The sequence below is a fragment of the Hyla sarda genome, chromosome 4 (genome assembly GCF_029499605.1).
Source record: "Hyla sarda isolate aHylSar1 chromosome 4, aHylSar1.hap1, whole genome shotgun sequence".
Lineage (NCBI taxonomy): Eukaryota > Metazoa > Chordata > Amphibia > Anura > Hylidae > Hyla > Hyla sarda.
The window spans coordinates 160067068-160094873 of NC_079192.1; the positions used below are offsets into that span (position 1 = coordinate 160067068).

Here is a 27806-nt window from a genome sequence, read left to right on the forward strand (position 1 = left end):
CCCTGGGTTTGGCTTATCCCTGGTTTACTGTTTAGTAAGTGAAGCAGCGGCTACTGGTAGCTTAACGTTGGTATCACATTGGTGCACAGTAAAAACTGTGCAAGTGACTGGCAATGTCTGTTGATCATTTTCTGTATTTATACAGGGTGCTTTTTAGTGTTAATAGGCTTTTATATGTATTACACTTAAAAGGTACACACACACAGGCTATATACAGTAGTTATTTAATGAATTCACACAGTGTCACCTTTATGATATGGAAGTCTTATTAGCTCTATAATATTCCCTTAGGGAGGCTGAACTGGTGGTCTACAACCTGCTCAAGTTGTAAACGTCTCCTGCCATTAGCTACAACTGGTGATGGGAACTGCCTTCTACATGCTGCCTCTTTGGGTAAGATCCAGACTTCTCCTTCTGTTCACCAGAATTCCTTGCGTTTATTCACTTATTTACTGTACTAAATTGACTTTGTTGTTATTAAATCTCACAATACAGATTGATATAAAAAAAATGGTCTCCCTGGGCCACCTACTACCAAAGAGTTAACTCTTCCACCACCTTTAATCCCACACATCCTTTATACCAAGATCTGTTCAACTCAACATATTACTTACTACCTGATCTTAAATATGATTCACACTTCAAGTCATAAATGTGATCCTCTGCAAATATGGTTTACATATTACTCCTGTATTATCCCAATGTACTGTGCTTATCCTTCTGTCTATACAGTCGTGCATGATTATTTTTGCTTTCTCTTGTACATGTAGTTCTCCAATATTTGCTCTTTTCCTTAGTTATTGTATTGCCTGAGTCAATTATGAGCCTCCCTTTGTTGTAACCTTTCATAAAACTCAATAAAAATTAAAAAAATAAGTTCACTGGTCTTTATAAAAAAATAATAATAATAAAATTGTTTTTTGATAGTGAAGTCCATCAGAGAAGCTTTTCTCTGTTGGGCACTTCATGAGCCTTTCTGTTCTCTCTTTAGCCAACGGCTGATTTATGGTCATGTAAAAGGTCAACTTTGACTTATAAATCAGCTTATTAGTTTTGTTGAGGAGACCAAAGAAAATCTGATTGAGAGCCTGTCGGATAATAACTTCTATGAAGGACTTCACTGATTACAGACACTGTAGTTCACACACTAAAAATGTTTTATTACCTATGGAAAAAGAGTTTTTTGTACCACAGTAAGTGCAAAGCATGAATTAAAAATGTCCATAGCCTTTAACTTTACAAAGGTGTATTATTGCAGAAGTAGACTGCCACGTATTTAAGTGTAGTCTTTGCATCTTTGTCCTCATCTGTAAATGTATGAACTATTCTTGCAAGGAATCTAAAAAAAAATGAATAGCTTGGGTTATGTTCAGTTCTACCAGGGTGTATTTGGATTTATTGTATTTCTTGTACAATAGGAATGTGGGGATTTCATGACCGAGATCTTGTTCTAAGGAAAGCTCTTTATACCATGATGAGAAGTGGAGCAGAGAGGGAAGCACTAAAGAGACGATGGAGGTGGCAGCAGACACAGCAGAATAAGGAGGTATTGATTTCTGGTTCTTCTTATAACCACTTCATTGCTACACAAAGGCACCTGTCTATTGTGACATTGTAATTGGACTCTAGTGAATTCTTTAGCATTTACTATATTTTATCTTTCCTGTATACTCTAAAGTCTTCATAGGGTCACCCTGTAGAGTGCCTCAGGAGTATTATCATTGTATTTCACTAGGAAACTATAAGCCAGTTATCATGTGCATTATTGACGGTAATAGCATGAGTGGGGAATGATGCCACTAAGTATAAAGTATCTTACTGAAATGTTTAAAGGTTTGAGATTAACATTGGAATTTGTGATGCTCATGTTCAGTTGAAGAGCACTTTTTATCTTCCACTGAACAGGACAGAGCTGCAGTACCAGCTACAACCTATGTTGGGTGTGGCGCCATTTTTGGAAATAAAGCAGCGGAATTTTTTTAATTTCTGTCAACCTCATTACATTTATAATGTTAGGTTAGTTACACAACCTATATGAGAAATTGTAACTTTTAAAAATATCAGTTCCTAATTATTATTATTTTATTTTTCTATTTTTACTTTTGTTTAAAATGTCCTTTACATAAAAAAAAGAAATCATGGAGCGAATTCTTAATAGTGGCCAGTCAGCTCAAAACCATCATAGTCAGGGCTAGTTTTAGACTAAGTGTGGCCCTGGGCAAAAATAAAAATGGGGCCCATGGGTCACATGACTAAAGATCACCATGTTGAATTGTGGTGAATCTCCACTGAAGGCCATAACACAAATGCAATATAAGGTCCAAATCTAAGCTATATAGGGGGAGATTTATGAAAACCTGTGCAGAGGATCAGTGGTGGAGTTGCCATGTCTTTTCCGACATCACAGCCCGCCCCGGCACCAATCACTGACTGAGAAAGAAACAGACCTGCGTGCCAGTCAGACTGGGGCAGTGCTGTGACGCCAGAGAAGAGAGGCTTGGCAGCCCTGGGGCATTGTATATCCCTGGCCACTCCTCTCTGACTTTTGGCAACTGTGGGTAAAAGTAATTTTTACAGCATAGAAGACACAAAGTCCCGAAACAGAGAGATGGCTGCAGTATACCAGTAATCAGCTCGTAGGCTGCAGTATACCAGTGATCAGCTCGTAGGCCGCAGTATACCAGTGATCAGCTAGCAGGCTGCAGTATACCAGTGATCAGTTCGTAGGCTGCAGTATACCAGTGATCAGCTAGTAGGCTGCAGTATACTAGTGATCAGCTTGTGGGCTGCAGTATACCAGTGATCAGCTCATAGGCGGCAGTATACTAGTGATCATCTCGTAGGCTGCAGTATACCAGTGATCAGCTCGTAGGCCGCAGCATACCAGTGATCAGCTCGTAGGCTGCAGTATAGCAGTGATCAGCTTGTAGGCTGCAGTATACCAATGATCAGCTCATAGGCTGCAGTATACTAGTGATCAGCTCGTAGGCTGCAGTATACCAGTGATCAGCTCGTAGGCTGCAGTATACCAGTGATCAAGTTGTAGGCTGCAGCATACCAGTGATCAGCTCGTAGGCTGCAGTATACCAGTGATCAGCTCGTAGGCAGCAGTATACCAGTGACAGGCTCGTAGGCTGCAGTATACCAGTGATCAGCTCGTAGGCTGCAGTATACCAGTGATCAGCTCGTAGGCTGCATTATACCAGTGATCAGCTCGTAGGCTGCAGTATACCAGTGATCAGCTCGTAAGCTGCAGTATACCAATGATCAGCTCATAGGCTGCAGTATACCAGTGATCAGCTCGTAGGCAGCAGTATACCAGTGACAGGCTCGTAGGCTGCAGTATACCAGTGATCAGCTCGTAGGCTGCAGTATACCAGTGATCAGCTCGTATGCTGCAGTATACCAGTGATCAGCTCGTAGGCCGCAGTATACCAGTGATCAGCTCGTAGGCCGCAGCATACCAGTGATCAGCTCGTAGGCCGCAGTATACCAGTGATCAGCTCGTAGGCCGCAGTATACCAGTGATCAGCTCGTAGGCTGTGCTGATGGTTATTGACTTATTTTTATGCTACATTTGCGCTTTAGCCATTAAATTAATCAGACCCTAAAACACTTCTGTATTGTGGCCATGTTAGAGCAGCTCTCACCTGATCAGAAGCGGTCACAGCATACAGGACTATTAAATCCAGTGACCACAGGGGGCGTCTTCTCTGATTGTATATGTTCTCTTTTCCATCCAGCCCAGGCAAATATGATGATATCTCCTGATGACTGAAGACTATACCAAGACATCTGTGGCCCCTTCTGCAGTCTACCCAAAACTCTATAGTAACACTCCCCCATCCTGCTTTGCTAATGCTGTGCTTGCTGCTGCCCCATTACCATGTCTACAGCATAACTAGCGGACAGTGTAAAAATCTAATCGGTAGGATCCGACCACTGGAACCCCTGGGTGATTGGAACAACAGCACATGATCCCATGTCACTCCATTCGTTCTCTATGGGGTCTCCATACATGTGAGTGCAGCGATCAGCAATGTTTATAAGTCCCATAGAGAAGAAATGGAGCTGCAGGTGATCATGTGCTGCTGCTCCATTCATTTGGGGGACAAGGGACGTCTCTTCTCATGATCGGTGGTGGTCCCTGGGGTCAGGTCTCACCGATCAGATATTCTGTGTATTGGTGATGACCTTTGGTGTACAGACCCCAGACTGGACCAAAAGACCCTCCCCCATTCACACATTGCTCCCCATGGCCCTCTCTCATATATACTTTTCTGTATGACCCCTATCTCACATAACCTGCTCTGTATGTCTCCTATCTCACATATACTGTTCTGTTTGTTCTGTATTTCACATATATACTGCTCCCTATGACCCCCCTATTACATATATACTGCTCCCTATGACCCCCTATCACATATATACTGCTCCCTATGACCTTCTATCACATATATACTGCTCCCTATGACCCCCTATCACATATATACTGCTCCCTATGACCCCCTATCACATATATACTGCTCCCTATGACCCCCTATTACATATATACTGCTCCCTATGACCCCCTATCACATATATACTGCTCCCTATGACCCCCTATCACATATATACTGCTCCCTATGACCCCCTATTACATATATACTGCTCCCTATGACCCCCTATCACATATATACTGCTCCCTATGACCTCCTATCACATATGTACTGCTCCCTATGACCTCCTATCACATATACACTGCTTCCTATGCGCCCCATATACTGCTACCTATACCCCGATATATTGCTAACTCTACCCCCTATATACAGTTTATATACCTCTCATCACATGTACTGGTCTCCCCACCTTCCTCACAGCCCCCTCCCCCATGCATTTCCCTATTACCTCCTCCTCCTCTTTGTACACTGTATGGTAAAGGACCTGCGATGACATCATCAGGAAGCTCCTTTACCATTCAGTGTGAGTGTCTGTTCTACTCTGTGGGCTCTCTGAAGCCCGGGCTCCCATAGGGCCACTCTCATTACTGTAGTCTGCGCAAATCGTGGCAAAATGCGGTAATGTTCCTCTAGAGATCAGGGGGCCCTTTTGGACATGGGGGCCCTGAGCAATTGCCCAGGTTGTCCCCCCCTAAAACCGTCCCTGATCATAGTTTAAAGAGAATCTGACAGCTAGTTCACCCGCACTAAACTCAGTATACTGGCTTATAGTGCAGGTGAAGATCTGTAAAATGAGGGGCTACTAACTGAAATATGTTCTCTAGGTGTTGCGTTTTTCTAATTCCCTAATGTGCCCCAGCGGGCATTGGAGAGGGGGAGCATACTGGCGAGTTTCCCTGGTCACTCATAAAAAGGATTAGGATATCCTTTAGATAGCTTAGGGGAGGGGCTGGTCATATATCTTTATATAGCAAGGCCATCGCCCCATTACAGTAACCACACTGAGCACAGTCAAACAAAGCCCATATTATAATCATGTTCCCGCCCCTCTGATGGATTGCCTTAATAGCCAGAGGGCCTATAACTCAGGCTTCAGGGGAGAGTGGTGTAGCGACCGACATGCTATAAAAAGGTATGTGATCAGGCCCCCTAAGTTTTTAAAATTACTTTTAAGTGTATATTTAAAGAGTACCTGTCATCAAACCATATTTTCTAAACTAACTCAGATTATATTCCCTAACTACATCTAACACCCCTTCTGTCCTTAACATTTTTTTCTGAGCTTTAAAAAGCTGTGTATCATACCTTTACCCTTGCTCACATTATGTGAGCTCCTGACAGGAGAAAGTGGGCGTTCACCAGCAGGCGTGATGTCACTGAAGCCTGCGAGAGCTGTGCCTTGCCATGCCCCACATGGACTTCCTGAGTTTGGTTGCATGCCAGACTGAAAGGAGACCAAACTAAATATTTGACTTGCAGCAGGGAACAGAACAGAGCCACGTAGTAGCCATTTATTCAATCACATTACAAACATATAAAGGTTGAGAATTTTAACAGCAAGTAAATAGCAAAGTGTCTTATAATAACATAAGGAACAATATATTAAAAGTTTAGTTTGTTGACAGGTACTCTTTAAAAATTTAATTAAAGGGTACTCCAGAGAAAACATTTTTTTTTTCAAATCAACCGATGTCAGAAAGTTATACAGATTAGTAAATTATGTCTATTTAAAAATTGTAAAGGGGTTCTCCGGGGGGAAAAAATGGTTTTCAAATCAACTGGTACCACAAAGGTAGACAGTTTAGTAAATTACATCTATTTATCAGCTGCTGTATGCTTCAGAGGAAGTTGTATAGTTCTTACCAGTCAGACAGGTGGCAGCAGAGAGCACTGTGGTAAGTGTCAGGAACTGTCCGAAGCAGGAGAGGTTTAATATGGGGATTTCTCCTGCTCTGGACAGTTCCTGACACAAACAGAGATGAAAGCAAAGAGAACTTTGGTCAGACTGGAAAAAATTACACAACTTCCTTTGGAGCATATAGCAGCTGATAAGTATTGGAAGGATTAAAGGAAATCTGTCATCAGTATCACCTGCACTAACCTGTCATACAGGCTTGTAGTGCATGTGATACTGATCAAAATGATACTTACAATGTCCTGAATGGCCCAGCCGTTGCCCCGTTATCGCTCTTTTTCTTTTTATGTAAATTAGGTCCTTGGGGCATGGGTGGAGCTAGGACCGGGGCTCCAGGCACCCCACATTGTCTCCTGCTGGGCGGGCGCTCTGCCCGACTCATCAATATGCACGACCTCCCCAATGCTCTCGTGGGTATTGGAGACGGGGAGCTTGCTGGCAAGTTTCCCAGTCTCCTAGACTATCGCCTGTCAGCCCTGCCCCTTTATTATGCTAATGAAGGCTGCAGGTGAGTGCACAGGGAAAAAATTTTCACTATTTACACTGTGACATCACAGGAAAGAACATATAATGATGTCACATGCAGATATAATATTCACATGATGTCACAGTAAAGAGGTAATAAAAACTATGATGCTGCAGAATACAGATTACATTTCACATGCCCCTTTCATTTTTCACTATTTACACTGTGACATCACAGGAAAGAACATATAATGATGTCACATGCAGATATAATATTCACATGATGTCACAGTAAAGAGGTAATAAAAACTATGATGCTGCAGAATACAGATTACATTTCACATGCCCCTTTCATCATCCACTAATTCTACCTTATCTTTGTAGAGATTGTCCTTCTTAGTTGTGGGGCCCCATAGAAGCTGTTCTGCCTGTTACCCTGTTAGTTGCACCCACGAACTGAGGCACATTAAAGGGGTACTCCGGCCCTGAGACATCTTATCCCCTATCCAAAGATTAAGGGATAAGATGTCTCACCTCTGGGGTCCCGCTGCTACGGACCCCCGCATTCTTGTATTCGCCACCCACCTTTTTGAGCTACACGCTGCGGTGCCAGCTCACAAACAGCCGGGTGGCGACCACGGGGCTGGAGTATCGTGATGTCACGACTCCGCCCCAGTGTGACGTCACCCCCCCCCCCCCCCCCGCTATGTAAGTCTATGGGAGGGGGCGGGACGCCCCCTCCCATAGACTTGCATAGCGGGGGCTGAAGTCACACGGGGGCGGAGTCGTGACGTCACGATACTCCGGCCCTGTGGTCACCACCCGGCTGTTTGTGAGCTGGCACCACGGCGTGCAGCTCAAACAGGTGGGCGGTGAAAACAAGATTGCGGGGGTCCCCAGCGGCGGTTTATCTTTGTAAAGAAGTGTGTGTTAGTTTATTGGCACATAAATGTAACAGCCAGTGGTAATAAATAAAAAGAAGAATAAAAACTGTTGTGACAATAAGGGTACATTCACACGTGTTCACGCATTAAGTGACATTGATTTACACAGTATCAAATCTCCATGAAATCCACTACAAACATGGTACGTGTGACTGTACCCTATAAAGCTGTTATCATCCTGGAGAACGTGGCCTCGGTTGGTACTGTGCCATCACTTTGATTTTTTCTTTTCAGTCTGGGCTGGTTTACACAGAAGATGAGTGGGAGAGGGAGTGGAATGAGTTGTTGAAGTTAGCCTCCAGTGAGCCTCGAACACACTTCAGCAAGAATGGAGGCTCTGGTGGTGGGTAAGTTTTTTCTATCTAAAAACCTCCTTAGATTACCTTTGGATGGGTGTGAAGTGTTTCCTTGGAAGTAAATTCATAATGTAAAAATACAGAATATCATCTAATGCACTTCCCTTATTGCTTATGTGTTTTCTTGACAATTATCATTCCTATATTTTCTTTAGTTGTTATTTTGTTAGTTATATGCAGTTGTTTATTTTAGAATCAGTTTAAATTTTTGATCTGTTGTAAAGACATGTAAAAATGTTGATCCCTCTGGTTCTGGAGTGTTTAAACTGCAACTGATAGCTAGAACTAGCTGGGAAAAGGGAGACAAACGTACAATGTAAATCTATGGGATTGTCTTGGTCAGCTACGCTTTACTCCTTACTAGCTCTAACAACTGGTCGGATTGCCAGATCAAAACATTTGACATGTCTCTACAACCTGTCAAAACTTTTTTAAACTGACAGGTCCATTTTAGGGTAAGTATCAGGCAGAAAATGACATGTAAACAAGGAAATATAGGGGGGTGCAAAACACATTTTGGGTCGCTTGGTACAAACACAACTACAGACTGTACTTTTTTATATATATATATATAGATAGATAGATAGATATAATATATTGATAGCAAAGATGTTTTAAAACCATTGTCACTTATTTCCATACTGCAACTGTTTTATTCAAAGGGCTTATTCATTGGGAGGATGGGGGGTTGAAAACTATGCCCATTGTGTGGGATATCAAAAATTAAACCTCTACTTACCTCCAGCATCCTCCGGTGCCTCCGGTGTCCTGTTCAAGTCCCCCGATACAAACGTCTTCCCAAGCTTGACATGTCATACTGCCACGAACCGCTGGCTGCAGCAACTCTTTTTATTATAAAAATGCAAAACAAATCAGATACAAAATATTAAACAAAAACAAGCTTAACCAGCTATAACAAACATAACATAAATAAAATTGCAAAAACAAATTCTGCCTAACCGGCCAGCCCAAATTTACTAAAATACACTTTTACTTTTTTCACATACCAAAAAACTAAATATCACACTCAAACACGCATTCCAAAAAGAACATAAAAATAGCCCAACTTGGCTTATAAAAATATATAAAACATAAAATAAGCACGACTTGGCTATAAAACAAAAGAAAAGGAACATAAAGGTAGCACAACTTGGCTGTAACTCAAAAATGACCCTTACCCAGGGGAAAAATAAAAAAAATATTTCAGCACAACTTGCTAATAAATAACACTCTGCCTCACAGCCAGAGATCCACCGGTGAAAGAAGGGCAGGGAAAAGCAGCGCGGAGACGCGACCGGAGAGAGGGCCCAAAGAGCCCAGCCCCACGCACCGCCCCCGCACGGCCGCAAGGCCCGCGAAGCACGCCCAGCACGGCAAGGAGCCGAGGACGGCCAGAGAGGACCCGCGCGCGGCCCAGAAACCGGCGAGAGCCGGACCCAAAAAGAGCAAGCCACAACCGAAGAAAAGGACAACACCGCCGAAAAGCGAGACCTCGAAGCCGGAAGCGAGGAGAACAGAGACACCGGAGGGGAGCAGCCCCCCCAAGGAGGAAAAAATAAAATATAAAATTTTATACACAAACATGTATACATGCATATACGCAAGCATACACATACATACATATATATATATACATACACATGTATATACACATAAACGCACACATATACATACACATAAACACATATGACACTACTTAACTACTGGCCCGACTGCACTATACACTATATAATATAAAACAATATAAATACAAAACCCAATATATACAAAACACAATACAAAACTTACTGAAAATACACAAAAATATACTACAGAAAACAACGGAAAACACCTACACTAAAACTGTCCCCTCACCCACACCACCCCTCCTGTACATGGGTCAGAGTCCATACCGTCCATACAGTTCACAAAGTCCAGTCCTTAACTGACCCATGTCAGGACCCCAAAACACCACAAAACCACCACCCACAAATACACCCTCCCCACCTAACACTCCTCCCAACCAACTTATATACAAACTTATACATTCTGAACCACCACCCCCTTTAGGCCCAAGTTTGGTTGCCTGTAAGCCCTTCATACCATGTAAATTGAAAACAAAACAAAAAGCTAATGTGCACATGCATCAGCCCACCACCAGGGAGAAGGATGGCAGACCTGATACATAAATCATTTTATACTCTTTCCCTAACTCCCCCTACAATTCTCCCTAATTCTATCCCTACAATAAATCTGACCCTACCCTCACCCTATCTCTACCCCTATAACACTGCCCCTAACCAAAAATAAAAGGTACTCTACCCAAAAGGTTTAGTACCTAGGGCACATGAAATGAGAAACCTCTCCACAGGAGAGAAGCCCTACTGGTACCAAGACTGCCATACTCCAAAGACCTGATCTTCCCGAGGTCACCAGTGATGTTCCTACAGACCTCCACCTCGGAGAGGATTTTCTGTTGGGTCGACACTAAGCACCGTGCGTTCCACGTGTAGTACCTAACCACTAAACTGACTAAAAATAAAGTGCCCCGATCTCGGCCACCCAGGTTCCTGAATGCCCCATAAGCCCACTCCGGATAGGCAAGGCCGGCAAGTTGACTCCAGCCGATGGAAGCGCCCACCCTGTTGTAGACCCCTATGTTAAAGGGACAATGAAGCAGGAAGTGGTCCATGCTTTCCAGCGTGTCCCCACACTCTTCTCGGGGACATCCCCGGTCATCAGAGTTCCTGTACTTCAGGTTGTCCCTTACACATAGCTTCCCCTGAAAGCAGCGCCAGGCCAAGTCCCAAAACTTCTGGGGGATCCTTTTCATGTTTAAAAGATACAACCCCTCCCTCAGATCCCGACCTGGGCAGTCCCTGAGCGCCAGAGGCTTCTGGAAGTGGGTCAACAGAACCCGTTTGTCAAGGAACTGCCTTGACTGGGTCCTGATCTCCCACACTCCCAGACCCCACCGACGTATCGCCTTCAGAGTCGGGGTAGCGTAAGCCGGAAGATATCCATGTGGTGTACGGAGGTCCTTCACTTGCCCTCCTGTCTCCCATTCCTGGAAGAAAGGCCGAAACCACTCCTTGCAGGAGAGTACCCACGGAGGAGCCCTCTCTTTCCAGAGGTTTGCAATGTTGGCTTTCAAGAAGGTGTTCGTTAAGAACACCACGGGGTTTACCATAGATAAACCCCCTAGTCTCCTCGTGCGGTACGTAACCTCCCTCTTGACTAGGTTCAACCTGTTCCCCCATAACAGTTGGAAAAACAGGCTGTAGACCCTAGTGTAGTAAGCCTCTGGTAAGATACATACACTGCCCAGATAGATAAACAAGGGGAGCAGGTACGATTTGATCAGGTGTACCCTTTCCCTGAGGGTCATAGACCAACCCTTCCACTGGTTCACCCTCTGAGTGGCATCCTGGAGCTTACCATCCCAGTTTTTGGTGGGATAATCATCCTGGCCGAATGTGATGCCCAGAATTTTTGCTGACTCTTGGAGCCCTGGAAGGGTGTCAGGGAGATCAAACGTGGGATCTCCCCCTCCCAGCCAGAGACTTTCACACTTATCCCGGTTGATCTTGGACCCGGATGCCTCCGAGTAGCGGTCCACCTCTGACATCACCACATCGACCTCCTCCCGTGAGGAGACGAAAATAGTGACATCATCAGCGTACGCCACCACTCTCTGGGCGACATCCGGCTCCGCCAGAGTCATCCCGACTCCCGCCAACGGCCCACAATCTACCCTCCGGACGAAGGGATCGATTGCGAACACGTATAACAGCGGGCTCAAAGGACAACCCTGACGGACTCCGGACCCCACCTCAAAAGAGCGGCCAGACCAACCGTTCACCAGCGGGAAACTCTCTGCCCCTGCATATAAGGTGACAAGCCAATTCACAAAAGTACTCGGTAAGCCATATCTCAGGAGGACGGACCAGAGGTATTCGTGGTTCACCCGATCAAATGCTTTGGCCTGATCCAAGGACAGCATGTACCCCTTCCAGAGACCCGCACTACTCCGCTCCACTGCCTCCCTGACACTGAGGACAGCACTTAAGGTGCTTCGGCCCGGAACAGAGCAGTGCTGGGCCCCCGAAAGGAGCCGGGGTGCAAACTTCACCAACCGATTAAACAGTATCTTGGCCAGAAGCTTCCGGTCCGTATTGAGAAGAGCTATGGGCCTCCAATTCTCAATCCGGCTAGGATCTTTACCCTTTGACAGAAGAATCAGGGCTGACCTCCTCATTGACTTTGGTAGAGTGCCCGAGGAGAGACACTCATTGAATACCTCAGTCAAGAGGGGAGCTAAAGACTCCTTAAAGGTCCTGTACCACTCGGATGTTAAGCCATCCGGGCCTGGCGACTTCTTGGGGGCGAGCCCCTCGATCGCCAGTCTCACTTCCTCTTCCCTGATTTCTTCTGCCAAAACATCAAGAGAGGGGTCTACCCCTGGCTCAGGAATAGTTTCAGCCAGGAAAGCCGACATCCCGTCTCGATTTAGATCCTTCCTTCCCAAGAGGTGCGAGTAGAAGGATCTGACGACCTCCAGGATCCCTGATCTGGACCGATTCAGAGATCCCGTACTATCAATCAGTCCTGAGACCACTTTACTACTCACTGACATCTTACAGTTCTTGTAAGGGTCGGGCGAGCGGTACCTCCCGTAATCCCTCTCAAAAACCAAAGATGCGTGCCTATCGTACTGACACCCCATCAGCAAGGATTTCACTCTGGAGATATCCTCCCGGCTACCTCCAGTCGAGACAAGGAGCTCGAGTTTCCTCCTCAGACCCCGATACAGGCGGTACCTATTCAGGGACCTGAGGCTCGAGAGCTGGCGGAAGAACCCCGCAACCCGCTTCTTGAATATCTCCCACCACTCTGACTTACTACTACAAAAGTCCAGTAAAGGTACCTGACTCTGAAGAAAGTCCTCAAAGGACTGTCTTATCTCCGCTTCCTCCAGGAGGGACGAATTCAGCTTCCAATAACCTTTACCCATCCGGGGGGTCTCTGAAACATTCAAGGAAAACAAAATCATACAGTGATCGGAGAATTCCACCTCAACCACGGACACTGCGGAAGAGACGGCTTCCTCCTTTAAATAAAACCTGTCTATCCTAGACCTGCAGCTACCTCGATGATAGGTGAAACCCACGTGGCCTGAGGGGCTCCGGATGTGGGCGTCCTCTAGGCGAGCTTCCCTAACTATATTATTGAGGGCCACGCTATCGTAAGCCAGCGGACCATTGGAACCTCTCCTATCTTGGGACCTCGTGACATTATTGAAGTCCCCTCCAAAAATCACTTGCCGGCTAGTAAAAAGGAAGGGCTTAATCCTCATAAAGAGATCTTTGCGGCCCCACTTGGTTTGTGGGGCGTAGATGTTAATGAGCCGGAGCTCTTGCCCCTTCATGAGGACATCTAAGATCAGGCACCTCCCCATTTCTAACTCAATAACCCGTCGGCATTCAACCGGAGCGGTAAAAAGGACCGCCACCCCACTATACGGCTCAGCCGCAAGAGACCAGTGGGAGGGACCGCACCTCCACTCTCTTCTGGCTTTTACCAGGGAGGCTGAATCTGACAACCTGGTCTCTTGCAGATACAAAATGTCGGCTTCAACACGGCCGAGAAAATCAAAGGCTGCGAATCTAGCCGTATCAGACTTTATGCTGGCACAGTTAATGGATGCCAGCGTCAATGGGGTGAGTGCCGCCATCATGGGTGATTAAGTTAGATGGCCTCACCTTTATTTCTTCTTCCCCTTCTTCTTCGTGCCCTCATCCCCAGAAGAAGAAGAAAGGGCAGGACCGCTTTTACCCCTTTTTTTGGACTCACTCTGGTCCATATGGTCCCCGTCTCCGTCCGACCCCGGTCTAGCCCTGCCCTCTGAGGAAGGTGCCTCAACAGGACAGGGCCCAGTTCCCCCCAGAGGCTCTCTCTCCCTAGGCACCTCGCCCTCACCTTCCCCCTCCAAGGAGGGGGAGGAGATGTTATCAAGGACGAGGTACCGGTTTGACAGGTCAACCAGAGGGGGGGCAGTCAGGCTTCCGCTTTGGACCCGGCCCGCAGTACGAGGGAGAGAGGGCTTGGACCTCTTCTTTCTCCCTTTCCTTTTGCCCTTGTCTTTCTTTTTGGCCTTCTCTACACTCTCCTCATCCACACTTTCATAGTGGGAGGAATCGGAAGAGTCGGCCATATTGCCTTCCTCTTCGCCCAGTCTCCTGACCTCCTCATCCAGCACGTCCTCCTCCAGGGCTTCAGTCATTTCAGGGCCAGCTTCAGGAGCAGGGGCCGGAGCTACCCCCGTCACTTGGGCACTCTCCTGCTCCCTACTCCTCCTCCGATTTTCCTCCCGCCTTAGTTTGGCGGGGCCCTTCTTCCTCACTAGCCCTGGTGCGCCCCCATCCCTGCTCGTACCCTCTCCAGCCGAGGCAACTTCACAGCTCTCCCCAGCCGGAGCGGCCGCCGCACGGGCGAAGGCGCTAGGACAACGGCTGAAAGGGTGCCCGAGGACACCACACAGATGGCAGCGGATCTGCCTACAGGATGCGGCCAGATGACCCACCCCACCACACAAAGCACAGACCTGTACAGTACAAGCTGCGCTAAAATGGGTGGGGCTACCGCACCTGTGACAGACCTTAGGCTGCCCCTGGTAGAAGACCTGGATCCTGTCACGTCCAAGGAAGGCGGCTGACGGAATGTGGGCAACAGTACTCCCTGAACGCCTGAGTTTGACGGAAAACGTCCAGGCCCCGGACCAGATCCCGTGCTCATCAATGTTTTTCTTGGGCATGTCCGTCACATCCCCATACCGACCGAGCCAGGTCATGATGTCGTAACAAGAAAGTGACTCGTTACGGGTCAAAACGGTCACCTTCTTGACCGAGTTCTGACGGGAAATTGCCTTTACGGCAAAATCCCGCCAGCCGGGCTCGTTCTTCGCCACCTCGTAGTTTGACCAGAAGAGTTCGAGACCCTCTGGCCGAACGAAACTGACGTCAAACTCGGACGTACCGTAGGGGTGGATCAGGGCAAAGATGTCACTCGCCCTGAATTCCATCTGGAGGAGGAGCTCAACCACTTTAGCGCGAGGTGGGCACGCATCCTCACCCCTCCAAATCAGACGGACCACATTCCTGCGGTTATTGTCCTGCCCGGTTGTCGGGAGGGACCAGACCACCTCCCCATTCTGCTCTCGGAAAGCCCCCAAACCGTGCCTCTCTATCCAGAAAGACAGGTCGACCTCACCCCTTCCCTCTACCTGGATCGACCTGTCTCCCCTACGCAGAGCCTCCAGGAGGCGCTGTTGCAAGTAACCCCCGGGGACGGATGGAGACGGGGATCCCCCTGGACCCCCGGCAGCGACATTAGCATAGCTCCTAGGAGCAGTCACTGCCGGGGGGGCAGCCGGGCCAGACCCAGACCCAGACCCAGAACCACCATTCACACCACCACTCACATCATCCTTTTTCCCATTCATACCACTACTCCCACCAACATTCACTCCACTGACACTCCTCTCATCCACAACACTACTACACTCAGCATTCTCACTCATACCCTGCCTAACTGATTCTGGGCTGGCTGGGATTTGTAGTACCGCTGGCTTAATTTCGGGCTTGGCTGCTGCTGCTGATGATGATGGCTCCTCCTTCTGAATGATCAATGGTGCCTCCTGAGTCTGGGGCTGCCCCACCGAGCGCACCCCAGCTCCTCCCACGGCGCCATTGCCGGACACTGATCCCGACACCGGGACACTCCCCCCCCCTCACAGGGGAGTGCCCTGCAGTGCCCGCAGAACACACTGTACTCGGGGGACCGCCCCCCGAGCACACAGACACAACGCTCTCTGGCGCCCGGACACTCCCCCCCCTCACAGGGGAGTGCCCCGCGGCGCCAGTAGTGCCCACAGTACTCGGGGAACCGCCCCCCGAGCACACGGCAGCATAACTTGCCTCTGGCACTTGGACACGCCCCCTGCCACCCTGGGGCGGTCCTGCAGTGCCAGAGCTGCCCGGCATGTGCCCATCCTGCCCTTCCCTACCGACAGGATGGGTGGGCTTCACAACTATTGCGCCCTTAGCCTTTCCTGACGCCTTACTGTACTCCCCGTGCTGGCCCCGCTCCACCACAGGAACGGGGTCTGGCAGTTTGGGGGAGCCCGCAGCCTGAACCAGCTTTGCAGCTGGCCCAGACTGCTGGAAGGGGACAAATACATATTGTACCGTCTCCTTTGTCTTCCTTTTCTTGGACCTCTGCTTGACCACCACATCTTCACATTCCTCGTCCCCAAAGGTGAAATTCTGGAGGTGGGCTGGGGACTCCTGCATCACAATTGCCCTCAGCAGACCCCCAGCCTCACCCTCCACGTCATCCTCCTCACTCTCGCTTGGCGGAAGTGCCACCTGTCCAGCCTCAATGTAGCTGTCCTGGGTCTGGGTGTCACCTGGAGTAGCTACAACTCCCACACTTTCCTCCATCTTCTCCTCTTCACCACCATCCTCACTATCTTCGCCGCCACTACTCTCCCCATCATCCACCTCCACCTTACCTGGGGATTTCGTGGCGGCAAACCGATTGCTGTTGATCAGCTTCTCCTTGAAGAGTCCGCTCCCCTCCAGTATCTCCGCTCTCCTCGCCTCCAGCCTCACAATCTCGCCTTTCAGCGATGTTATCCTCTTCTTCAGTTCTGGCTTGCTCTTTCTGGATCCGGTACTCATCAGACTCTGGGTCGCACGCAGATCCTCTCTGGCCATCCTCAGCTCTTTGCCGCGCTGCTCGTACTCCGCAAACCTTGCGGCCATGCGGGAGCAGTACGTGGAACTGGACTCGCCGGGCCCACTCTCCGACCACATCTCCACACTGCCTTTCCTTGCCTTTCTTCCACCAGTGGATCTCTGGCTGGCATCCGTAGCCTGGGTAGCAGAGCCTGCATTGCTGCAGACTCTGCCCGATCTTCTCCCGGCCGGAACAATGGCTGTCGAAGTTTTCACTCCACTTCCCGCCAGCCTGGAACGGGGAGTGGAGCCACGAGGCTCCATTGCAGGAGCTTCTTCCCCAGGAATCTGCCACAAACCTGGGGAAGGCTTGTTGGAAATCTCTGCTTGGCTCTGCTCTGCTGGAAGTCTCAGGAGACACACCCGCACACACCCTGCTGGCTGCAGCAATCTTCTTCCTTGGCCAGTGATTCACTTAGCGGCAGTATGACATAGGGCCTGCTGCATCTCAGTAGGACAATCACATTGGGGGACCAGATCAGGACACTGGAGGCACTGCACTGCTGGAAGTGGGTAAAGATTTACTTGTATTTTTTTTTACCCAAAAATATACACATTTAGTTCAACCAATTAATGTATATTACAAATATACATATAATATTATGTAAATTATAAAAAAAAAAAGTTTTTGCAAATGACAGTGCCCTTTTAACAACATTTAGAGATAAGATTTTACAGCAGATACATAGACATAAGAAGCAATAGAGTGGAAGGGAGCTTATTGACTTCTATTGAAAAGATATTCTCTAGGCATGAGCGCACAGCTCATGCCTAGAGAATATCTTTTCAATAGAAGTCAATAAGTAGTATGCAAATGAGGAGGTCATTATGCAGGGAGAGGGATGAGGGAAGCTGTTACTATCCCCTATTGTGAATGGGCCGATATTGACATTTGCCACGGAAATTCCACCGTGCGCGAAATTCCGCTCAGAGATTCCACCAGGTAAACATAGCCTTATTATCACTGTGATAAAAAGGAGACTACCGAAAAGAAACAAGAAGTGTCTTATTAGGTTTGAAGTAAAAACTTTAGGATTTTAGGATTAATATAAAATATAGGCAGTAAAATGAAAAAAAAAAAAACTGAAAATTGGTAAAAACAATAGGTCATTTTCTGGTGACACATTGCCTATGATGTGTAACCTTGCAGAATAATTTAGTAAGTGCTGTGTAATTACATTATGTAGGGAAATAAGCAAACCTCAATGTCAGTGCCTGAATGAATGCTCATAATGAAACAAACAGAACTCCCTATAGTAGCTACTAGGAGTAGCACATCTTTATAAATGACATTTGGGCAACTGCTGAGAAAACCTGACTGTATGCAAATGAGACCGTACTGCACTGAATGTGAACAGCGCGGCAGCGAGTGCTCATCACATAAAAGAGCAAGGTCTCCCAGTAAATCAAGGATAATTACCTACAGTACTGATTTGAATTGTTAACATTTTACCATAGAGACATGGGGACTTTTTTTTTTGTAGAACGTGTTCTTATCAGTAAATAGATGGTTGTATAAATTCTAACTTCTATCTGTAGATTTTATACATCAGTGGTTTCAAACGGAGGCCCTCCAGATGTTGCATACCGGGAGTTGAAGTTTTACAACATCTGTAGGGTCACAGTTTGAGACCACTGATATATATGGTTGGATGTACAAGAAGGGTTGAGGATGCTGCGGACACAGCGGAAAAAAGGATGTCTTCTCGCGCTCTCCAGAGGAAATAAAAAATAATTTTTAACCTTAACCACGGACTGATAAAATAACAAAGATTTATTTAGCATAGGTTGTTGCGAAAAACGCGTTTCGAGGGGCGGGACCCCCTCTTCATCAGTTCCAATGAGGATCATTGGACCTGACGAAGAGGGGGTGACGTCCCTCGAAACGCGTTGTCCGCAACTACCTATGCTAAATAAATCTTTGTTATTTTATCAGTCCGTGGTTACGGTTAAAAATTATTTATTTCCTCTGGAGAGCGCCGAGAAGACATTTTTTTTTCCCGCTGTGCCCGCAGCATCCTCAACCCTGATTTCCTGACCGCCCGAAGGACGGGATCCATGTTGGCTGCACTCCATATCCACTGAGCCACTTTGTGTTGGCCAGATTGGTGTTGTGCCCACAGTACAACACACCCAGGTGAGCATACTCCCCCACAGCACACCCACCTACCTATTTAAAGGGAATAACAGCACATGGTTGCGTTTTTTTCTTTTCTGTTGTTTTTTCTTTTCTCTGAAAACACACCCATGGATGTACAAGAAGAGCAGACATAGAGGTTGTGTTTTGTGTCTTGCACTTGAGCTTTCTTCCTATTGAGGCTACTTTAAAGATGACTTGTGGTCACTCATAAAAAATGATTAGGATATCCTTTAGACAACTTAGGGGAGGGGCTGATCATATATCTTTATACAGCAAGGCCATCGCCCCCATTATAGTAATCGCACTGAGCACAGTCAAACACAGCCCATATTATAATCATGTTCCCGCCCCTCTGATGGATTGCCTTAATAGTCAGAGGGCCTATAACTCAGGCTCCTGGGTAGAGTGGTGTAGCGACCGACATGCTATAAAAAGGTATGTGATAAGGCCCCCTAAGTTTTTTAAATGATACACTAATAATAATAGAAGTTTTATTTTTAAGTGTATATTTAAAGAGTACCTGTCATCAAACCATATTTTCTAAGCTAACTCAGATTATATCCCCTAACTACTCCTTACACCCCTCCTGCCCTTAAAAAAAATGTTTTGACCTTTAAAAAGCTCTGTATCATCCCTTTTCCCTTGCTCACATTGTGTGAGCTCCCGGCAGGAGAAAGTGGGTGTTCCCCAGCAGGCACGACATAACTGAAGCCTGCGAGAGCTCTGCATCTCCATTCCCTGCATGCTCTTCCTGAGTTTGGTCACCTGCCAGGCCAGGAGGAGACCAAACTAACTGTTTGACTTGTAAAGGGAACAGAACAGAGCCACCTAGTAGCAATTTTTTCAATCACATTAAAAACATATAAAGGTTGAGAATTTTAACAGCAAGTAAATAGCAAAGTGTCTTATAATTACATAAGGAACAATATATTAAAAGTTAGGTTGGTGACAGATACTCTTTAAAAATTGCATTAAAGGGGTACTCCAGAGGGGAAAAAAATGTTTTCAAATCAACTGGTGTCAGAAAGTTATACAGATTAGTAAATTATGCTTCAGAGGAAGTTGTATAGTTCTTACCAGTCAGACAGAGGTGGCAGCAGCGAGCACTGTGGTCAGTGTCAGGAACTGTCCGGAGCAGGAGAGGTTTGCTATGGGGATTTTCTCCTGCTCCGGACAGTTCCTGACACAAACAGAGATGAAAGCAAAGAGAACTTTGGTCAGACTGGAAAAAACTACACAACTTCCTTTGGAGCATATAGCAGCTGATAAGTATTGGAAAGATTAAAGGAAATCTGTCATCAGTATCAACCGCACTAACCTGTCATACAGGCTTGTAGTGCAGGTGACACTGATCAAAATTATACTTACAATGTCCTGAATGGTCCAGCCGTTGCGCTGTTATCGCTGTTTTTCTTTTTATGTAAATTAGGTCCTTGGTGCATGGGTGGAGCTACGACCGGAGCTCAGGGCAACCCACAAGGTATCATTTTGATAAGTATCACCCTCACTACAAGCCTGTATGACAGGTTAGTGCGGGTGATACTGATGACAGATTTGCTTACAGATTTGTAAATAGAAGTAATTTACAAATCTGTTTAACTTTCCCGCACCAGTTGATTATCAGTTCTTGTTATTGTTGTAATTGCAGTTTACAAATGTAGCAACAACTATGGCATCAGATAGGGGGCTTTTAGGGTCTTTTTTTTAGGTGACAGTCAACCATGACAGGTACGGTCATTTTGTAGGTAGGTCAGGTAAATCTGTCCTATCTTATTGTATCTGCCCTGTGTTCATCAATCACCACTGCATAGAAAAATCATTCTGGTCAACCATAGGGCAGGTCTCCAGTGTAATATGCCCCACTGACTTATAGTTTACAAAAAAAAGACTTGCATTGCTTATTTGTAATCATGTTTATTGTATTTTGTTTGTTTTGGTCCTTTTCTCATATGTTATGTATTTAGGCCACTTTTTCATGTTTTCAGCACCCTGTAATTACCAGTAATGTCATTTTATACTAAAGAGTGATGATGATACCTGGCTGATGACTTTGTTGCTGTTTTTAGTAGTTGTCTGACTCCTTCCATACATCTTCGTTGTTTGCTAGCGTCTATCATTAATAAAATATATCGGTGGCTCCAGGTTTCTAAATGCAGACTTGGTCTTTTACTCTGTCAGTGCTTGTAAATCATCTAGTTGGGAGTTAGGACAGGATGTTATTGCTAAAACAGGAATGTTTGCCTGATTCGCCCTCCTTGATTTTCCAGAATGCAGTGGGCTGGTACAGTGTGTGGGCTGCTTTATGGTACCTGTGCTGTATAGAGAGGCACTACTGTGTGCTTAGTCATAGGATGACTCATGCTGATTGGTGGTCTTACCCTGTTTTTAGTTTATGGCTGTTTCAGTGGGCGCACTTCTTGACATAATTTGTCAGTTTTTTAACCACATAAGACAATGTATATAAGTTGTATATTTCTTATGTTATCCTATATTTATAGTCTCTAGGGAGTTATCTCTTTGGAAATAATTTAACCTATATACGAGGAAACTCACAAGGAGGTGACTTAAGAAAGTAGGTACTGAGGTAGATGTATCTACCTTTTATATGATATTTTCTTGGCATAAATAAGTAACAAACTTTCCACAATGCTTGTTTGAGAAAAAAAAAATACTTTTTTGACTCCTCCATACCATGCCCGCCACTTTTCAGAAAGTGGGTGGGCTTTGCAGCAAAGGGAGCAGAGCCACAGCTGCCTACAGCACTTACTATGATTTACGCCAGTTACAATCATTGATTTTAGGCCCCTTTCACACTACCATTATTTCCCTGCATTCTGACACCCCGTTATTTAGCAATAACGGGTCATGAAAAAATGGATGAAATAACTGAATACAACGGATGATAACTAATGACCAATTTTGGGGACATTCTGTCAAAGTAACGGACCTGCTATAGTCTGTTATTTTATGTCCATTATTTTATTTCCATGTGACTTCCTGGTTGTGATGCTGTACTAAGCATGCTTAGTAGCAATAACGGATCATAACGGAACATAAAAAAACGGACAACATGTGTGAACATCAGTCACCCATAGACTTCAATGTTCAATTTTAACGGCCGTTATTTTTGACGGAACAAAAATTAGTGCATGCATGGTCTTTTGTGCCGTCAAAAATAACGGACATAAGTCATAACGGGAAACAACTGATGCTAAAGGATGGTCAAAAAATCCCATTGACATCAATGGGATTTTTGATGCCCGTTTTCAGGGCTATCTGACGGGAGTTCATGACGGAGGTTTTTACAGGGGAATAACGGTAGTGTAATAGGGGCCTTAGTCAGCTGTAGCTTAAAGCTGGCATAGATTTCTAAGGCTGGTATGGCAGTCATGAGGGTTGTCACTCAAAGAAGGTAACTAAAAAATGGCTGAATACAATTTTAACTGCTTGACAGAAGAACTGCATAAAGACACTCTTGCTGGTGGTCATGCCCTGTCCAATGTTGTTGTAGACTGTCACTTTGAGTGTGTTACCACTTCAGCCAATTCCTGTGCCCCCTTATGTCTGCAGCTGGGCTCTCCTATGGCTGCACCATCCTCCCATGGTGCCTTGTGCTAAATTCATTGTACTGACAATCACTTCTACCTGTAACCTGTTTTAACCTTGTAAATATCAACATTTCACCTTAAAAACTGAACACTGGGATCCGTGCTCTCTTATGCAACTTTCAGGGTTTACTTTCTAGCTAACTTAATACACTGCTCAAAAAAATTAAGGGAACACTAACATAACACATCCTAGATCTGAATGAATGAACTAATCGTAGGAAATACTTTCGTCTTTACATAGTTGAATGTGCTGACAACAAAATTGCACAAAAATTATCAATGGAAATCAAATTTAATACGGAGGTCTGCAAATGGAGTCACACAATCAAAGTGGAAAACCATACTACAGGCTGATCCAACTTTGATGTAATGTCCTTAAAACAAGTCAAAATGAAGCTCAGTAGTGTGTGTGGCCTCCACGTGTCCATATGACCTCCCTACAACGCCTGGGCATGCTCCTGATAAGTTGGCAGATGGTCTACTGAGGGATGTCCTCTCAGACCTGGCCTAAAGCATCCGCCAACTCCTGGACAGTCTGTGGTGCAACGTGGCGTTGGTTGATGGAGCGAGACATGATGTCCCAGATGTGCTCAATCGGATTCAGGTCTGGAGAACGGGCAGGCCAGTCCATAGCATCAATGCCTTCCTCTTGCAGGAACTGCTGACACACTCCAGCCACATGAGGTCTAGCATTGTCTTGCATTAGGAGGGACCCAGGGCCAACCGCACCAGCATATGGTCGCAATAGGGGTCTGAGGATCTCATTTCGGTACCTAATGGCAGTCAGGCTACCTCTGGCAAGCACATGGAGGGCTGTGCGGCCCCCCAAAGAAATGCCACCCGACACCATTACTTACCCACCACCAAACCGGTCACGCTGGAAGATGTTGCAGGGAGCAGATCGTTCTCCATGGCATCTCCAGACTCTGTCACGTCTGTCACATGTGCTCAGTGTGAACCTGCTTTCATCTGTGAAAAGCACAGGGCGCCAGTGGCGAATTTGCCAATTTTTGCGTTCTCTGGCAAACGCCAAACGTCCTGCATGGTTTTGGGCTGTAAGCACAACCCCCACCTATGGACGTTGGGTCCTCATAACCACCCTCATGGAGTCTGTTTCTGACTGTATGAATGGACACATGCACATTTGTGGCCTGCTAGAGGTCATTTTGCAGGGCTCTGGCAGTTCTCCTCCTGCTCCTCCTTGCACAGAGGCGGAGGTAGCGGTCCTGCTGCTGGGTTGTTGCCCTCCTACGGCCTCCTTTATGTCTCCTGATGTACTGGCCTGTCTCCTGGTAGCGCCTCCATGCTCTGGACACTATGCTGACAGACACAGCAAACCCTCTTGCCACAGCTCACATTGATGTGCCATCATGGATGAGCTGCACTACCTGAGCCACTTGTGTAAGTTGTAGACTCTGTCTCATGCTACCACTAGAGTGAAAGCATTGCCAGCATTCAAAAGTGACCAAAACATCAGCCAGGAAGCATAGGAACTGAGAAGTGGTCTGTGGTCACCACCTGCAGAACCACTCCTTTATTGGGGGTGTCTTGCTAATTGCCTCTAATTTCCACCTGTTGTCTGTTCCATTTGCACAACAGCATGTGAAATTGATTGTCAATCAGTGTTGCTTCCTGAGTGGACAGTGTGATTTCACAGAAGTGTGATTGACTTGGAGTTACATTGTGTTGTTTGAGTGTTCCCTTTATTTAAGCAGTGTTGAATTCTCTAAGTACAACATGGGGGAACTCTGCTGTTACTGCTATATCCCATGCAGAGAGCATAGCATTTTACATAGCATTTACATGATGTGCTGCCTTGTAAAATACTCTAGAGTGTTGTCCTTTAATGACCCTGTTCCACATCCTTATCACAGGGATAATCTGTACTTGGCATCCAGCTGAATACTCAGCTAGGGCTGCGGCTGCCCATACTGTTTCCCATCTGCCACCAGTTGTTTGCGCACACAGTTATGTCAACCAGTGACGATTAGCGTGCATAGTGGTGCTGGCATCAGAGAAAGGAAAAATCAGACTCTCCTTATAGGCATAGGTCATTGGCAAGCGTTACCCAGTAGTTCTTAAAGGGGTACTCCCGTAGAAAACTTTTATTTTAAATCAACTGGTGCCAGAAAGTTAAACAGATTTGTTAATCACTTCTATTAAAAAAAAATATTAATCCTTCCAGTACTTTTTAGGGGCTGTATACTAAAGAGAAATCCAAAAAAGAAATGCATTTTCTCTGATGTCATGACCACAGTGCTTTCTGCTGACACCTCTGTCCATTTTAGGAACTGTCCAGAGCAGCATATGTCTGCTATGGGGATTTTCTCCTACTCCTGACAATTCCTAAAATGCACAGCAGAGGACAGCAGAGAGCACTGTGGTCATGACATCAGAGGAAATGCATTTCTTTTTTTGGATTTCTCTTTAGTATACAGCCCCTAAAAAGTACTGGAAGGATTAAGATTTTTTAATAGAAGTAATTTACAAATCTGTTTAACTTTCTGGCACCAGTTGATTTAAAAAAAAAAATATTCCACAGGAGTACCCCTTTAAGACATTATAGAGCCAGTATGAGGGTACAGAAAGGCACTCTTCCCCGTGGTTCTTGCCGTCTTAGCCAAACTGCACCATCTAGACACTATTCGGACATTAGCATATTTTACTTATGGAGTAGATGTTGGCGGTTAGCACTCATGAGCCAGTACTGCCTGAGGAACAGGGAAGTGTGAACAAGAAGCTACCACAGCGACACATCTTCACAGCTGCTCTCCGCATCATCCTGTCCACACTTTCTGTAGTAAAGACACCATGCTACTGTCACCATCCACACCAGTCATATGCATAACTTTCCCAATTCATAGATTAATGCCTGGCATAGTATCTAATTGGCAAAGAGGGTTTTCTGACTGTTCTTAAGGAGCTTTTCCTATGGGTTTTAGCGTGCAGTGTATCGACAGAGACCTTCCAAGACAAATTACCTGGGGGGAGTCAATACTGGAAGCAGAAAATAATCCTCTTTGATGCCATGGTTTTTGCGTAGAGGAAGTAGTAGAGGAAATTCAGTGAGGAAATTCTGCCATGTGAACATAGCCCAGGTTCACACTATGGAAATTCCGAGTGGAATTTCGTTTTGAAACTACGTTTTGAAATTCCGGTGCAGCAGAGTCCCATTGCTGACAGTCTGATTCCGCTGCACAGTGCACACTACAGTGTTTTTCGAGGCCAACTTTCTGCCCAGAAAATCCATTAAAAAATTATTCCAAAACATTGAACTTCCGTTCCACAGACATTGACGTCTATGGGGACGGCAGTGTCTGTGCGGCAATTCGGGGACAGCATTGTCTCAGCGCTTTGAAGATTTCTGTCCGGAGCATCACAAGTGTGAACCAGGCCTAATAGTATACAGGGAGGAAGTCCAAGACAAGTAGAAGACATGGCATGAGAAGTTGTATTGAGTAAACCAACCACTTTACTTTACATATAAAAGGCACAAACTGTAAACGGTAGTTTGTTATTGTGTTTAAAACAAACTTTTGTGTGAAGTGTTCCTTTAAACAAAACGGGGAATATTAGGGGAAAGCTAATATGAGCCAGCAACATTCAGCAGCTGACTAAACAGACTATGCAATCAGCTAGGCCTGATTACCATCAAATACCCTAGTTGGCCTCCGCTCCACTTTACCATATCGTTTGCCTGATTGCATGCTTTTTTTTTCCCGCGAATCCATTTGCACTTGCTTGAAAGAATTAGCTAAGCAGCAGCGATTATGAATGCATTCATTAAATCCAGGGCTAAATGTATTTTTAAATGCTTCAGATTAACTGTGATAAAAAGTCTACCAGACTCTGGAGATTGTCGTTATGCGCTATTATAGACTAACGTGCCCTTCTGTGGAAATAAATAGTGTATTAATGGATATATGATGAATAAGCCGATGTAAAGGCGCTGCTTGTGTTGTCATATTTCAGGGAAACCCTTTTGTTGCTTCTGGGTACAGATTCCTATAATGAGGCTTATCTTATTGATAATGCAGCCAAGTCTTAGCGGATTCTTCTCTCTGTGTACTCTCATACATTTCCTATACGGCAGCATTGACATATGTTGTTCACATTTGTTGCTTGGCTTTTGATTGACAGCTGCTGTAAATGATACAGAGAGAAAGTATTATTATATTATAATGTAATATTATTATCATTTTCATCCAGCCAGAACCGTAGCTACCATAGGGCATAAAAGCCCATGCGTTCTGGTACCCATCAGGAGCCCTGATTTTTTGCCATTTAAGAGTGAAAATACAGTTTTAAAATAAATAAATAAAAAATATGGACGATTAGACGCTTAAAGTCCTTTTCACCAATGTTTTCCTGCTGGCAGGTCTGCTTGAAAAGTAGGGTAGATAGGAATACTCATTTAATGTAGAATTTGTATTTTAAAATCCTATGGTTTGCCTCCAAGTTAAAGATATTTGGTATTTAAAAGGGTAAAGGGTACTCTGCTACTCAGCATTTGGAAGAAACTGTTCCGAACGCTGGAGCAGGTGCCGGGAGCTCATAACGTCACACCCCGCTCCCTCAATGCAAGTCTATGGGAGGGGGCGGGGCGTGACATTATGCGGGGGTGGGACTATAACGTCATGATCTGCCGGCTACAGCATTTGGAACAGTTTGTTCCAAACGCTGAGCAGCGGAGTACCCCTTTAATGTTTAAAGGAGTTTTGGCTTGGTTACTTTATCCTTCACAGAAGCTGGCCATTAATATCTTGTGTCCAACGCAGAAAAATCAGAACAACAGTTTATAATAGATCATTATTTAAATATATGAAGAAATAATGGTGCACCGAAATGAGAATTTTGGACCGAAACATAAAATTTAGGAAGTTCTTGGCTAAAAACCAAAACCGAGAATGACCGAAAACTACAAATTCCAGCAGGTTGGGCTATAGGGCAGTGATCTGCAACCTGTGGCTCTGTGTATGGTGCAGCAGTACAACCCTCAGTAGGCATTGACAACTATCAGCAAAACATAAGGGGCAGTAACACAATAGTGTATAAGTGCACATATTACTAATGTATAGTCTTTGGCTATCAGACTGGTGGGTGTTGTAGTTCTGCACCAGCTGCAGAGCTACAGGTTGCAGACCACTGCTCTATAGCAATAC

At 45.7% G+C, this 27806-nt stretch overlaps 1 protein-coding gene across 16 annotated transcripts in view; it reads left to right on the forward strand.

Annotated features, from left to right (window-relative positions):
• The window catches only part of OTUD7A (OTU deubiquitinase 7A), a 249575-nt gene that overhangs the window by 177962 nt on the left and 43807 nt on the right, over window positions 1-27806 (forward strand). For all 16 annotated transcript variants that reach the window (XM_056572520.1, XM_056572518.1, XM_056572525.1 and 13 more), the window contains 3 exons: window positions 292-393; window positions 1419-1546; window positions 7998-8110. In XM_056572520.1, coding sequence (XP_056428495.1) covers window positions 292-393; window positions 1419-1546; window positions 7998-8110 — 343 coding nt within the window. The remainder of the gene's footprint in view (window positions 1-291; window positions 394-1418; window positions 1547-7997; window positions 8111-27806) is intronic.